At 35.6% G+C, this 15,798-nt stretch overlaps 1 protein-coding gene across 2 annotated transcripts; it reads left to right on the forward strand.

Annotated features, from left to right (window-relative positions):
- Positions 1–257: 257 nt before the first annotated feature.
- Positions 258–13,131, forward strand: rxrga (retinoid x receptor, gamma a). 2 transcript variants are annotated; one of them, XM_052549660.1, is made up of 10 exons: positions 258–425; positions 6,099–6,304; positions 9,747–9,885; positions 10,302–10,481; positions 10,559–10,719; positions 10,912–11,041; positions 11,116–11,248; positions 11,555–11,646; positions 12,396–12,501; positions 12,669–13,131. In XM_052549660.1, exons 1-10 carry the CDS (start codon positions 395–397, stop codon positions 12,814–12,816), a joined length of 1,326 nt encoding a protein of 441 aa, XP_052405620.1. In that variant the 5' UTR covers positions 258–394; the 3' UTR covers positions 12,817–13,131. The 2 variants fall into 2 exon arrangements, with proteins under 2 accessions (XP_052405620.1, XP_052405621.1); XM_052549661.1 differs by having other exon boundaries at positions 10,559–10,709; positions 10,911–11,041.
- Positions 13,132–15,798: the final 2,667 nt, after the last annotated feature.

The raw sequence follows: 15,798 nt of genomic DNA on the forward strand, positions 1-15,798 counted from the left end.
AAAAACAAAAACAAAAAGAACAAATATTTAAAGACAAATTAGCTAGTATATGAGCACTGTGCATTAGCTACTGTATATTGCATATTACAAAAATAGCTTGCCTTATGGTATGATAGTTTACAAAAAAAAAAAAAAGAAATGTATTTTTAATTTCCTGTGAATAATAAGAAAAAAACAACATGTCGCATGTACGTTTAATTTGGCAAATTGTACATCTTCAGGATGCTGTCATTGGGAGAGGTCTGGCCCTCGCCTCCCCCTCGGTGGGGCCCCAAGCGTGCGCAGCGAATCCTCAGTCAGCTCGCGGACAGCAGCGGGGAGATGCTGCCGTCCAGAACGACAACCCAAGACACTTTACGAGAAAATTGGACAGCTCTTTCACATTCGTCCAAACATGGATAATAACAACACATATCTGCATCTTAGTAAGTGTTTCGTAGTTTTATGTCTTTTTTTATTCCCGGAAGTCATGCTGCTTTTCTTTCCATGCCTCTATGTTTGAGTGCCCCCCGTGCCGCGTGTTATCTGAAGTACGGATTCTTCAGACGGACTTTGGACGGTATGCTCATAAATCGTACGTGCTTGAGTTATCGGCGTAGTCGTGTCATGTGTATTGACTTGGAACCAGTGCCAATGTTAAAAATCAGGTGATAAAGATTGTGCCTCTCAGTCAGGGTCAGGGGTTGGCACTTTAATTGCGGTTATGCAATTTATAGCTTTCCAGAGCGCCTCTCGTTAAACTGTTTGCTGTCGAGTAGTTATTAATGACTCTCATTTGGTATCTGGACAGCAGTGTGTCGTGGGTTATTTATTTGTTTATTTAGCAACAGTTTTGACTCTTTAGAAGGTGTATGAAATAACCCAAAGCTGTCGCGAACTGGATCAGCCATTCACGACGACTATTGAGGATCAGAACTGATTTTTAACTACATCTGGAAAATGTTTATTTATTTTCTTTCCAACCAGCGAGACTTATAAACGTCTACATTTTGGCTCATGCATCAAACTAAGAGGAAATTTGCGAGGAAAGGCTGTTGGATAGGTCTAATAGTTCACCAGGATGCTCCGTTTTCTTCTTTAACTTAATCCAGGTTCATTAAGCATTAAGTAACGTTACACGTTGTGTTTGTGGCGTGTAGTTTAACCACCACGAGTGACAGGTTTAAAATAAAAAAAATAATATAGTATAACAATTTATTTGTCGTCCAGCTATTGTAAAAATTACTTATTCCGAGTGTATTGAACTGAAATTAACTGTCAGCTAAACCTTACTGTATTTAATTCAGGTCTCTGACGTGAACATATCTTTCTCACAAGCTAAGGGCCTGAGCTGATGCTTGTCACAGCACATAACATCTAGCCTGAAGTCATTTTGTTGCCTTCATTAACACCCTACTTGTTGTGTTTATTAATCTCACCCCAGATGCTATTGTTATTCCGAGACAAATTGTGAAATATTAAATCTATTTTAAGATTTTATCAGGCACTCACCTAGTTGCACGCGCTCTAATAATGCCAGTCCCTGCCTCGAGCTGCGTAATTTGCGTTTTACGCTTGTCATTTCACGCACAGAGCATTTTCGAACTCACGGCCTCAACTGGGTCATAGTAAAAAATAAAAAAAATTCATAACATTTTTTATTATGTACATGTATAAATGTATAATTTATTAATGGTTTATTATATACTGTGGTTTTATATTATGTTCATGATAATATTAGCTTCAAAATCAACAAAAGAGCAATATGCAAGTGCTACAACAAGTATAATAAATAAAAGAAAATAGAATAGAGAAGCTAGTCTTATTTTTATTTTTATTTTTTTTAAGAAAACAAGCAGTTTTACACATATATGAGGGACACAATACACCATTAGAATGAATATGCAATAATATGCATAAGAAAATTATCATTAAAGAAGTGCATGCAAGCCAAGAGGACTACAGCTTCATATAATTTCTCTAAATTATCTCCAAAATTTGGAATGGACAAAGCATCGTATACATACATCTGATGACTCATGATTTTGTGTATACTGAAAGAGAAAGGCCCTTCAGCATTGTTGTAGCTGTGCGTTCAGCTCATGTTCCAGTAGTCAGTGAATAGAGTGCATGATGAACAAACACAAGGCCAGTGTTGTGTCTTGGGTGTTTAAAGACCCTCTTCCTTGTGCTTGAGGTGGTCTCATTAGATAAATCTGCCGTATCCTATTCCACCTTCACTGTTGCAACTAAATGCAAGTGTTGCCCTTCTCATGCTGAGAAAAAAACCTAACAACCATTTCTAAGACTGACCCCTCATCTGTGTGTGTTTGGTGTTGAAAAAGTATGTAACGATTCAATATTTTATTGCATTTTACCTATAACACAGTGCGAGTGGGGTTTGTTTCAGCATCATTTCTGTTGAGAGAATCCTTCACCATTGATAAAATCTATTGCGATTGGGATCAGTATACATTAGTTTGCATTTAACATAGTCTGTAGCTATTCTATACACAAAACACTGGAGCACAGAATGCCTGATCCATTAGATAACATTCAGTCCTAAAAAAGCAATGGCGAGCACCTTCAAAACGGCCTGGTTGTTATTCAGCTTGCTAATCTAATTGACAATTTTTCTGCCCCAGTTATGACGGTCTCTCCCAAGGACAGTCTCAGAGAAAATCCATGTTCCAGATCGCTCACCCCATGCTCCTGGTTGTGTCACTCATGCTCCAAGGTCATTCCTAGATAGAAATATATTTCAAGAGCTTCTACTTACTCATTTATATCGTTCTCTGTATTTTTACTTTATACTGAAAAATCTGATAAATAAAAAAAAAAAAATAGCATTTATTATTATATATATATTTTTTTGTATCTGAAATAGTGATTGATGGACCATTGTTCAAGATGTTTTATTAAACACTACCACAAAGCCAAATCAGAACACATTCCTTCTCTGACATTTAGGACTAAACTTGATCAGATTTTGGGCGTGCATCAATAAAGCCACGGGATGATAATCTCTTTAATCTGAGAAGGTAATCCAGCGTCAGTCCACCACACATCCCCAGGGGGATTGTCCCATCCAGCCTCACCCCTTTATTCAGCATTAGAACAGATACTTCAGGATCCAGTATATATATTATCCTGAAAATGAAATGCTGTATATATGTCCAAGGCAAGGAGTACATACAATTTATATATATATATAAATTGTATGTACTCCTTTTCTTCATGGTTTTTAATTAATGTCTTATTTAATGCTTATAAAACACAATGTTCTCTGTCCTTGAGACAAGGTTTTCTTTTCAAGCTAGAAGTCAAGGTGTTTGGGTTAAAATGAAGTCATCTCAGGGTTTGTTTCCATGGATTTTTTTTTAACTAACCAGAATTTCAGCCTAGTTTTCATCTTATTTTTCACTTGCCTCGTTTCAGTTGTATTTTCATGATAAGCACTTTCAATAAGTCTTGGTTAGTCTTTTTAGATTCACTCAATTTCTTATGGCTCCTTAAAATGATCTAGGTGACCTACAGGGCTACTAAACACAACATATGAACACTTCATGATAAAGCCACACTTGGTTTAATTGTGGTAACAATACACTACAATTGTACATCACAATCCTACTGAAGCATTTAGAATAGCCATTAATGACAGTCACATGTGGCTTTAAATGCAGCCATATGGTGTTCTGTGCTGTGCAAGCGATTTGAATATTTGGATGATTGAGTGACTGTATTGATTTTCCATAATCTCCACTAGAAAGCAAATTATAGCTTATCATTCTGTCATAGAGATTTGCTGAATAATCAATAAATGATTACTCCGATTCATCCCCCTTAAGATGCTAATTCCATGAGAACATGTGCTCACGGATCTGTTATTTGAGTACATGAGCATAGAATTCTCTCTCTCTCTCTCTCTCTCTCACACACACACACACACAGACACACACACACACACACATGTTGGGTTTCCATGTTTTATGAGGACATTCCATAATGTTTATGGCATGTTTCTTTATAACGTTGCTTTCACACTGTATTTTTACCCTTAAAATACATTTTATTTATAAGATGTTTTCCTCATTGGTACCAAAAATGTCTCCACAAGGACAAGGATTTTGGATACTGCCATCTTTCATGTAGGGTGTAACTGAATATACAGTATATTACTGTAAACCTACTGTTTGGGTTTTGTGAGGTTTTTATTTTTTAAGAAACCAAGGCTGCATCTATTTTTTCCCAAAAGTACAGTAAAAGAGTAATATTATGACACATTATTATTTAAAGCAGCCCTTCCTCCAGTCTTCAGTGTCACATGACACTTCTGTAATCATTCTAATATGATGACTTGATGCTCCAGAAACATTCTTTTGTATCAGTTTTGAAAACAGTTGAGTGCTGATTAATATTTGTTTTCTGGCATTTCTTTAAAATGGAAATCTTTTGTAAAATGTAAAAGTCTTTACTGACTTTTGATTAATTTCAAACATCCTTGCTGAACAAACAGTTGAACTGCATCTACAGTATATATCATATAACCATTTGTTTCTATTAATGATCTGTGAAGCTTTTATGAAAGGTATTGTAAAAAAAAAAAATGCTTTCTAACAATTGTATGAGACAAAAAAATGGCTAATCATAAAAAGCTGTTTCATAACACTAGCACAGACTCTTCTGATTGTGTTTTGAGGATCCTCAGCACGACTGAAAGAAAGAGCCAGAACTCTGGCTTTGAACATGCACACCCAGGCTTGCCAAGGATAGATGTTCCCCCTGATCAGAATGTGCCATTCAGAGGTCATTAACAGCACAAGAATCTAGCCAGGGCACAGAGACCACTCTCCCCTAACACACTTGAGGAAGTGTGGGTGCTGAGGAGAGCTTTTACACTGTTCCCACTGGTCATCCAGGGCGTTACAGGGCATGTCACAGTGACAGAGCCATCTCAGTGTGAGGAACAGGAGGCATCACAACAAAGACACTGGGAAAGCCGTCACTCTCTCATGCCTTTAATATACACTGAGAGTGAGTGTAAATGGTTTATTGGGATGATCTGAATGACCTTGGACTGAGTTTGTGCATTTTGATAGCTTTTTAAACTCCCTCAAAAAGAAGGGTGTTGTGTCTAATGGTCGATCAATCAGGTTTTTCAATGACCAATGCTGACACTGAACCGATATGATGCAGATATGCATATTAATTTATATATAATAAATACTGAGCATGTGTACATTTTAGACCTATAAATGAGAGACCTGAAAGTTGATGTGTGATGATCCATGAATGCTCGCAGTCACTGCTAATCTCGTATTTGACCCCGTAACTGTGCAAATGCCACCAACCATTACTGCCCTCATTGACAGGGCCTCCAGATGTCTCGCAGCTTTTCTAGAATGAAAATGTCAAACTGTCACAGTACATTATCTGTATTTATATAGTAGAAGATATTTATGAAACATTCACTAGTCAACCGTGGATTCATGTTTAAATTGTTAATGATTATTTAATGATTAATATTTATATTTTTAATATTAACATTTGTGACCCTGGACCACAAAACGAGAGTCATTAGGGTCAATTATTTTTTATATATTTTTTTATACATCATCTAAGAGCTGAATCAATAACCATTGATGTATGGTTTTTTTATGATAAAACAATATTTTGTTGAGATACAACTATTGGAAAATCTGGAATCTGAATCTGAAGTAAAATCGAAATATTGAAATATTGAAAAAATCACCAAATTTAAAGTTGTCCAAATAAAGTTCTTATATAAAGTTTTGATATATTTACAGTAAGAACAGTTACAAAATATATCCACGGAACAAGATCTTTACTTAATATCCTAATGATTTTTGGCATTAAAAAAAAATCTATAATTTTGACACAATACAATGTATTGTTGGCTATTGCTATAAAAATACTTGTGTGACTTATGACTGGTTTTGTGGTCCAGGGTTACATTTGAAAAATACAAATAAAATAATAATCCCATAATGGAATTCTAACATATAAAATTATTAGATGTACAAACTGTTCCTATTAATTTCCGCATGCATTTAGTTGTTGATGTTGGATACAGACTAATGCCCTATTTCTGTTCTCAGGTTCTTCTTTGCAGGTAACACACGGTCACCTGAGCTCTCCTCCGTCCCAGCCTCCTCTCAGCTCCATGGTGTCCCACCATCACCCCTCCATCATCAACGGTCTAGGGTCGCCATACTCGGTCATCACTTCCTCCTCTCTGGGCTCACCTTCAGCCTCCTTGCCCACCACCTCCAGCATGGGCTATGGAGCGCTCAACAGTCCACAGGTACATTACAGAGAATGTGTAAACTTTTTTGTGTATATTTTCAAATGTAATTTGTTCCTGTGAGTTTTCAATAGCTGTTATTCCAGTCTTCATGCCACATGATCTTTCAGGAATAATTTTAATATGCTGATTTGGTCATTTATTTGTTGTGGCAAAGCCATTTCAGCTGGTTAAAAAGAGTGGGAACACTGAAAAAATATAATTATGTAACATTGTATTTACTGTAGCGACTTTAGAAACTAGGAGTGCTCATAGATTAAATAACAAAACTTGGACTGTAGTAGGCCTTTGATTAATGTTGTGGACACTCGGGCGCCTTGGAGTCAAAAAGGCTGAGAATCACTGGTCTATTAGACATTGTAGTATTTATGTTATATATGCTATATTTAAAAAGGATAGTTCACCCAAAAATGAAAACGCTGTTATTAATTACTCACTCTCATGTCGTCCCAAACCAGTAAGACCTTTGTTCAACTTTGGAACTTAAATTAAAATATTTTTCATCAAAAAGGAACATACACACATGCATCGTGGTACTGTCATCAAATGTTGACACAGAAGATATAAGGAGAAACTGTTGAATAAAGTCATTATTGTTCTCATAGGTTTGTAAAATGAAGGCTGAACCACTGATTTCACATGGACTATTTTAACGATGTCCTTACTATGTTCCTGGGCCTTAAATGTGGTAGTTGCATTGCTGTTTATGGAGGATCAGAAAGCTCTCGGATTTCATAAATAATATCTTAATTCAGGTTCCAAAGATGAAAAAGTTCTTACTTGTTTGGAATAACATGAGTGTGAGTTATTAATGACAGAATTTTCATTTTTGAGTTATTTAATTGCTTATTATCAATATAGTTCAAATTCTCCATTCTCATATCCTCCCTAAATGAGAAGAACTTCTAGGTGTTTAATAAGCACAACCTTTTTCTTTGCTTTGCTTTGTATCATTTGTGATATCTCATGGAAGAGATAGTGGGACATCCATGCTTCCGAGCAGAGAAACTTTAGCTGCAAGAGTGAACCAGCAAAGAAAATGCAGAATGCTCTTTTAATGCATCCCTCCTTTCCTCTGCAGGGCCTCCCTCTAGCCCGAGGGAGAACAGCCCATTCAGTTTAGTCTAGCCTAAAAAGAGCTAATGTAGCGTGACGGACAGCCCTAGTATAACCTTGGCTCACATGGAGAGAGATATCATTGCGTTGAGGCTCCGCTACAGTGGGCGCAATATGCAACACTTCAAGAAAGCTGTGGAAACCTGCGATACTATTAGCTGTAAATAGCGTCACGTGTGAATGTCTCGCTTGAAAGTAGGGATGCCTCTATAGAGGAACGCTTCTTGTGAGCGAGGGCCAAGAGCTCTGAATAATATATAGACTATAGGCAGCAGATTAAAGGGAGCGAACGTGATGGTGGCTGCTGTGTATCACCTTCCGAGCATCTTTCTGCATCACTGAACGGCTCACCGTTTCAGGATAGCGCTCTCACAAAATGAACATGTTTGTGTTAGTGCGAATGCATGTGTGCATTTTTTGCCTTTACTGTTTGAAAGCTTCAAAATTAAAATTTCTGCCTGTTTAAGTCGACATGAAATCGAAATGTACTTTCTTAATGCATGTTCATAGTCTTATTAACCATACATTATAAAAAGAAACACAGTAAATGTATTATAGTTTACCATTTTAGATTCAATTAAGTAAGCTGAGTTTTAGCATGGTTTTGACCCACTTAAATAGGACTTAAGTATATGTAATTTAGTAATTGCTACTATATTACTTTTATCTTGAAGTATATGGATCAATTGGTCTGCTAAACGTACTGACAAGCATTTATGATAAACTAAAATATATGGGATGTATTTAAATATATTTTAAATTACAAATTTGTAATTTTATATATAAAATATGTATGAATATATATATATATATATATATATATATATATATATATATATATATATATATATATATATATATATATATATATATATATATATATATATATATATATATATATATATATATATATATATATATATATATATAATGTGAAGCCTGTCCTCCAACAAAAAACGACCATATAGGTTGTTTGTGCAAGCACCTTATTACGACCTATATTTACGTTTTAAAGAGGCCTCTAGCGGGCGTAAAAATAATGACAGTATCGCGTTGCATCGTATAACGTCATTACCAATCAAAACGCACGTTTATTTAAACGTAATGTGTGGACTTTTTACACCAATCTCACAGTAATTCATACATATTTTACTAGGTGGCTTATTCGTTCGAATGAACGGACCTAATCCCACCCCTAAACCTAACCATCTCAGAAATCATGCTAATTTATGATTTATTGAGCATATAAATTTTATGTGCACATCCGTTCTCTGGGATCTAACCCATGATAGCATGATTGCATATCAAGGTATAACCCAATAATCTACCAACTGAGCTACACGAAACGCAAATCAGAGTACAAAACATTCATATGAAAACGACCTTTTGCCGATAGGGGCGCAATTGTAGTATACGCTCTGATGGGTCGTATTTCAGGGATTTGGACAAATGACAAGCATGTTGGTTGGAGGACAAGTTGATAATTTTTGGAACATTTTGGAAATGTTCACTCAAAACGTGTCTCAAAACACTTAAGTTATATGGAGTATCTGCAATATTTTTTTGAAATATACACTACAAGCGCACATTCCGTACAATTAAACACACTTATTTGACAAGAGATAGCAAGTTCACATTGAGGTCTGACTCTATTCTGTCCAATCTATTCAAATAAAGTCACAAGCCTGTTGAATTGTCAAAAATGCATTAATTATACAGCATTTATGCAGCAGGAGCTGGTTTGTTGTTGTGTATAGTGTTTGATACAGCTTTTTTGCAAAGTTTGGGGGAAGACAACATTTTATAAAATATGCATAAAAAATCGCACAGCTCCCAGCATCATTAAAAATGCATATCTCATCATTGCATCTCAAAAAAAACAAAATCAGCTTTTTAAAAAGACTATTGACCCACTGGGGTTTAGCTGGTTTGTTTTCAGTTTCCATTCCCTGACCTTTCTATCTTTCTCTGAGCATGTGTGGTTAATTCTATAAAAGCCACCGGACCTGTACTTGAACATGATCTCATTTCCTAAAACTTGCCGTGTCAAGTGTGACTGTTTGCTGACATCTACTGGTGAAGACACATTTAATTTACCCTAAGCTGATACATTCATTGTAATTAATTACTTTTATTTATCGTAGCACTGATATGTATACTGATATATATGATATATTCCATAGTTTTCATATTTCACATTACAACCATGTAAACATCTAGAAGACTCTATGCTACACGTCTAATAAGGCTCATAGCCACAGAAAGTGGCAAGCCACACACAGACACAAGCTTACTTTGTTGTTCTTTTCCCTCTCCTTCCTCACAGATGAACCCTATGAACAGTGTTAGCAGCTCAGAAGACATTAAACCTCCTCCAGGGCTGACGGGACTGGGGAGTTACCCCTGCAGCAGCCCGGGGTCCCTCTCCAAACACATCTGTGCCATCTGTGGAGACCGATCCTCGGGTACGTACCCTCATACAGCACATGTGCACCATTGTACCGATTCTCTCTTTGACTCGATCCTGACTGGGAGAGTTCACCCAAAAATAAAAAATCTGTCATCATTCCCTCCCCCCAAACTTTTATGAATGTCTTTCTTCTGTGGAACCTGAAAGAAAATATTTTGATGAATGCTTGTAACCAAACAATTTTGGCTTCTATTAACTCCCATTGTATTATTTGTCCATACTGTGGAATTCAGTGGGACCTGAAACTGTTTGGTTACAGATATTCTATGTAATATCTTCTTTCATTTTCCAGAAGAGAGATTAGCCAGAGAGATTTGGAACAATGTGAAGGTAAGGTGATTTGGGGGTGAACTATCACTTTAAAGACATGATAATGATAATGTAAGGTACGTTACCTTTGTCTGCCTATAGGGAAACACTATGGTGTTTACAGCTGTGAAGGATGCAAGGGCTTCTTCAAGAGAACTATCCGGAAAGATCTCTCGTACACGTGTCGAGACTGTAAAGACTGCCAGATTGACAAACGCCAGCGTAACCGCTGCCAGTACTGCCGCTATCAGAAGTGTCTGGCCATGGGCATGAAGAGAGAAGGTGAGGGACTCAAATGCAAGAGAGGCATGTTTGTGGACTTCATTTCCTGAAGTTATAGAAATGTTCCATTTGTGCAGCGGTGCAGGAAGAGAGGCAGCGGGGTCGGGAAAAGAGTGATAATGAGGTGGAGTCTAGTAGCAGCTTTAATGAAGAAATGCCAGTGGAGAAGATTCTGGACGCTGAACTTGCAGTGGAACCCAAGACTGAGGCTTACATGGAGTCCAGCACAGGCAACTCGGTGAGACACCTTGTAAAGTTTTGTAAGAAGCAATGTTATGTCTAGTTATATTGATCAGCAAACAAAATATTACAAATGTAAATAATGTGCATACAATGCACGTGCTTGTACTTAATACACTTTTGATCAAAATCTTTCCTACGTGCAGTCCTTTCATGTGTAAATATATGTGTAAATATTTCTGATTCTCAGAGGAATGACCCAGTGACCAACATCTGCCAGGCTGCAGACAAGCAGCTCTTTACTCTTGTTGAGTGGGCTAAGAGAATCCCGCACTTCTCGGACCTTCCTCTGGATGACCAGGTCATCCTGCTGCGAGCAGGTCAGGATCCCTCTATTCAGATGTTAAAGGTGTGTGTAGAATGCCTGTCTCACTGTCAGTGTGTGTGTGTTTAGGTTGGAACGAGCTGCTCATCGCTTCATTCTCACATCGTTCTGTGACGGTTAAGGATGGGATCCTCTTGGCCACCGGCCTGCACGTCCATCGCAGCAGCGCTCACACCGCAGGGGTCGGCTCTATATTTGACAGGTCAGGTCACTGCATCTCAAACCCTCCCTAGGGACACAGGCATGATATTGATACCTAAGCCACGCTTAAAATGTGCGAATGCAAGTTGTAACAAAAAGACCAAACCATCTTATACATGCAATATTTCATGATAACATGACTGTATGTGTCGTATGTACTGCTTTACAATTCATTGATCCCTCTGAATTTCCAAATAACATTATCTAATCTATTTTTAGGATTTTAGGTTTGCTTTGATTGATTTTTTCCCCCCTTATATTATTGGATCTTTGTAAATCCAGTCTAAATACATGATAATGTTTGCAGGGTATTAACAGAGCTGGTGTCTAAGATGAAGGACATGCAGATGGACAAGACGGAGCTGGGCTGTCTAAGAGCTATCGTCCTCTTTAACCCAGGTAAAGACCTGTCCTGTCCAACATCAACTCATACCAATCAGTAAATCTAATCAGACAGATGTGCCAAAAAAAATAATCTGACATTCAATTCGTATAATTAATAGATTAAGTTGTTGATTTAAAGTGTTACATTTAGGAATTGTGATTAATAACTGAATATATATATATATATATATATATATATATATATATATATATATATATATTATTACGAAATGTATGGGACATTATAATTTTATAAGCAATATGTAAGTATTTATTAATAATAATAATAATAATTAAAATATGTAATGTTACATATTTTATTGTTGCATGTATTATATTGATTATTAAATATACTGTATTACATTAAATTGTATCTATTATTATTCATTATTATATAGGATATTTTGTCTTCGAAGGGCACTGTTTTTTTATTTACTTTTAACAACAGCTTGTCAGGATACTACACCAAAAAAATTCAAATTTTGTCATAATTGTTCCCTCATGTCATTCCCAACCTACATGAAGGTTATAAATATATTTTTTTTTGTTCCACATATAAAAGAAAGTGAACTATTGAACTATGCCTTTAAATTATAACTTTTGAGGTTTGTTGTAACTTGAACAGTTTTTTTAACAGTGGACAATTGTCATGTAAAGAAAATGCAAGTAATGAGAATTTCCTGTTCAGACAACAGCATTCAGTTACAAGGGTTGACGATGAAATGCATGTGTTCTTATGTTTCGTGTCACTGTCCCTGTTATAGATGCAAAAGGATTGTCAAACCCATCAGAGGTTGAGGCATTACGGGAAAAAGTGTACGCTTCACTGGAGGCCTACACCAAACACAATTACCCTGATCAGCCCGGCAGGTAGTTCCCGCTCTGACTGCCATCATGATGTTTTATTGATGCCCCAGCACTCCTGCTCTTCTTTATTTCATGACAGACATCGGCTTGTTATTAGTGTGAACAGATACAGATGTAGGTCATGCAGGTATAGCGTTGCAGTCTGAGTGTTTTTTTCTCTTGTCACTCAGGTTTGCCAAGCTGCTCCTCCGTCTGCCCGCTCTGCGCTCCATAGGACTGAAGTGCCTGGAGCATCTGTTCTTCTTCAAACTCATCGGAGACACACCTATAGACACTTTCCTCATGGAGATGCTGGAGGCGCCGCATCAAATCACATGACACAAGTCTTCCTGCGTGTAAATATCCCCAGCGCACACTTAGCCCCATCATAACAAGAAGAAGTTCTTATTTTGTACCAAGCACAATGTGAAAGACAAACACACAAAAGATTTTATTGCTATTTTCAAAGAAAGAGACACCGCTTAAGTAAATTGTAAGAGTACTGTAAACCTTTATTTTGTACATAGATTTTACCGTCTGTGATAACTGCAGAAACTAAATGTGAAAATATTTAATTGAAAGCAAAACTGTATAAACAGTCACCAGCAATTTAGAATTCTGTGAAAAAAAAATAAAAGAAATTTAAATAAAGAATGTTTTGTTGTTGCCTTATTTTGAAAAAATCTACATATGCAATTTCTACCTGCATTTGAGCTGTAAAATAAAATTCAGATTCACCTTACTTAGTCACAAATATTTACATTCACACACACACACACACACACACACACACACACACATATATATATATATATATATATATATATAATCTTATATTTTTAATGTATATAAAAAACATGAAAATTAAACAAGAAAAACTGTACATATTCAGTATATTTAATTTAAGGGTTATTTTGTATATTCAAAAGTAAGGTAAGTTTTTTAAAATAAATGAATTCATACTTCTACTCAGCAACAGTGCATTAAAAAAGTGACAGTAAACATTTGCATTGTTACAAGAGATTTCTTCTTCAAACTATCATTTTGAACTTTCTCTTCATAAGGGAAGCTGGGGGAAAATGTGTCATGGTTTCCACAAAAATACTGTTTTCTACAATGACAATCAGAAATGTTTCTTAAGCATCGAATCATTATACTAGAAGGATTTCTGGAGGATCACGTGACTGGAATTCAGCTTTGCATCACAGGAATAAATTATATTTAAAAAATGCTTAACATATAGATGACAGTTATTTATATATTTAACTTTTTTTGCACACTAGAATCTTTCTTCATTTTAAAGTAGGATATAAAAACAGATATTATTTCAGTTTATTTAATTAAATACATTTGTTTAATTACAAAACTTTTACTAAATAAACTAATATATGAATACTAATTATTTAATGTGACATTGTTTATATATATATATATATATATATATATATATATATATATATATATATATATATATATATATATATATATATATATATATATACATATTATGGCAAGTCGTTCAGGAAATAATTATATCTATAATATGAAGTTGGAATATGTAGAATGAAAGTCTGAATATATAAAACGAATGTATGAATATATATAGAATGAAAGTCTGAATATATATAGAATGAAAGTCTAAATATATGGAATGAAAGTTTGAATATATAAAACGAATGTATGAATATATATAGAATGAATACATTTCTTCATCAGTAGAACAATGTTGAGTACGGTTGCCAGTATTTTGGTCCGTACACGCATTCGCCAGGGTGTTAATTACACGATTGTTGCTTAAAATTGCTGCTACTAAATTTCATGCGGACTCTGTCATTGCTTTTGCTTTTGCAATGATTTTCAGACATTCATTTATATATTCAGACTTTCATTCTATATATTCAGACTTTCATTCCATATATTCAGACATTTGTTTTATATATTCAGACTTTCATTCCATATATTCAGACTTTAATTCCATATATTCAGACATTTGTTTTATATATTCAGACTTTCATTCCATATATTCAGACTTTCATTCCATATATTCAGACTTTAATTCCATATATTCAGACATTTGTTTTATATATTCAGACTTTCATTCTATATATTCAAACTTTCATTATATATTCAGACATTTGTTTTAAATATTCAGACTTTCATTCTAAATATTCAGACTTCATATTTTAAATATAATTATTTCCTGAATGGCTTGCCAATGGCTTGAAAATTTCAGATGGCACTTAGAGGCTTTTGCATCTGAACTCTTCATATATATATATATATATATATATATAAACAAACATCTATTGAGTTAGATCTTGAGCCTGAACGCAGTAACTTTATGAGTGAGGTGTCATAGTGTTATTCGGTTCTGTCTGATTCTAAATCAATTCATTTGTGACTCACTGGATACGAAACTACTGTTTTTTCCCCTAAAATTAAAAAGCACTTGTAAAATGTCTGGAGCAGGCAGGAAAGGAACACCATTAATGTGTTTCTCAGCAGGCATGAATGAAATGTGCTTCTTTCATCTGTCTCTGTTGTGTGTCTAGACTGATGGTATTTATGGACCTGAAAATGCACTTTATGTGTCCATGTGTTTTGATAACAGTGTCATAACAATACATGGATAAATGATTTCTTGATTAAATAGACATACCACAAACTTCACAAAATGGCAAACATTTCTTATTAAAGTTTCCATCCGTGATATAGCTGATCTGATTCAGTCACATGACATTTCATGCTCTTTAATTCGATTTATGGTCATCTGTAGGGCAAAGTAATGGCAGTGAATACAACATAAACACAGATATCAAACAAAGATGTTGATCACTGGATGTGACCCATACCGAAAAGAAAAGAAAAGAACAGGAATTCAGGTGTCAGGTTATCACAGATTTGACCAAATCTGAAATTCCTGGACATTTATATACAGTACAGACCAAAAGTTTGGACACACCTTCCCATTCAAAGAGTTTCCTTTATTTTCATGAGTATGACAAAATGTAGAGTCACACTGAAGGCATCAAGGGCTATTTGACCAAGAAGGAGAGTGATGGGGTGCTGCACCAGATGACCTGGCCTCCACAGTCACCGGACCTGAACCCAATCGAGATGGTTTAGGGGTGAGCTGGACCGCAGACAGAAGGCTAAAGGGCCAACAAGTGCTAAGCATCTCACGGGGAACTCCTTCAAGACTGTTGGAAGACCATTTCAGGTGACTACCTCTTGAAGCTCATCAAGAGAATGCCAAGAGTGTGCAAAGCAGTAATCAAAGCAAAAGGTGGCTACTTTGAAGAACCTAGAATATGACATATT

The sequence above is a fragment of the Carassius gibelio genome, chromosome B2 (assembly GCF_023724105.1).
Source record: "Carassius gibelio isolate Cgi1373 ecotype wild population from Czech Republic chromosome B2, carGib1.2-hapl.c, whole genome shotgun sequence".
Taxonomy (NCBI): domain Eukaryota; kingdom Metazoa; phylum Chordata; class Actinopteri; order Cypriniformes; family Cyprinidae; genus Carassius; species Carassius gibelio.

Bases quoted from the DNA above. Each gene is read 5' to 3' on its own strand.
- rxrga (XM_052549660.1), top strand. From the start codon at position 395: ATGGATAATAACAACACATATCTGCATCTTA. The intron at 9,886-10,301 runs GTACGTACCCTC...GTCTGCCTATAG, and splicing joins CTGTGGAGACCGATCCTCGG to GGAAACACTATGGTGTTTAC. The intron at 12,502-12,668 runs GTAGTTCCCGCT...CTTGTCACTCAG, and splicing joins TACCCTGATCAGCCCGGCAG to GTTTGCCAAGCTGCTCCTCC.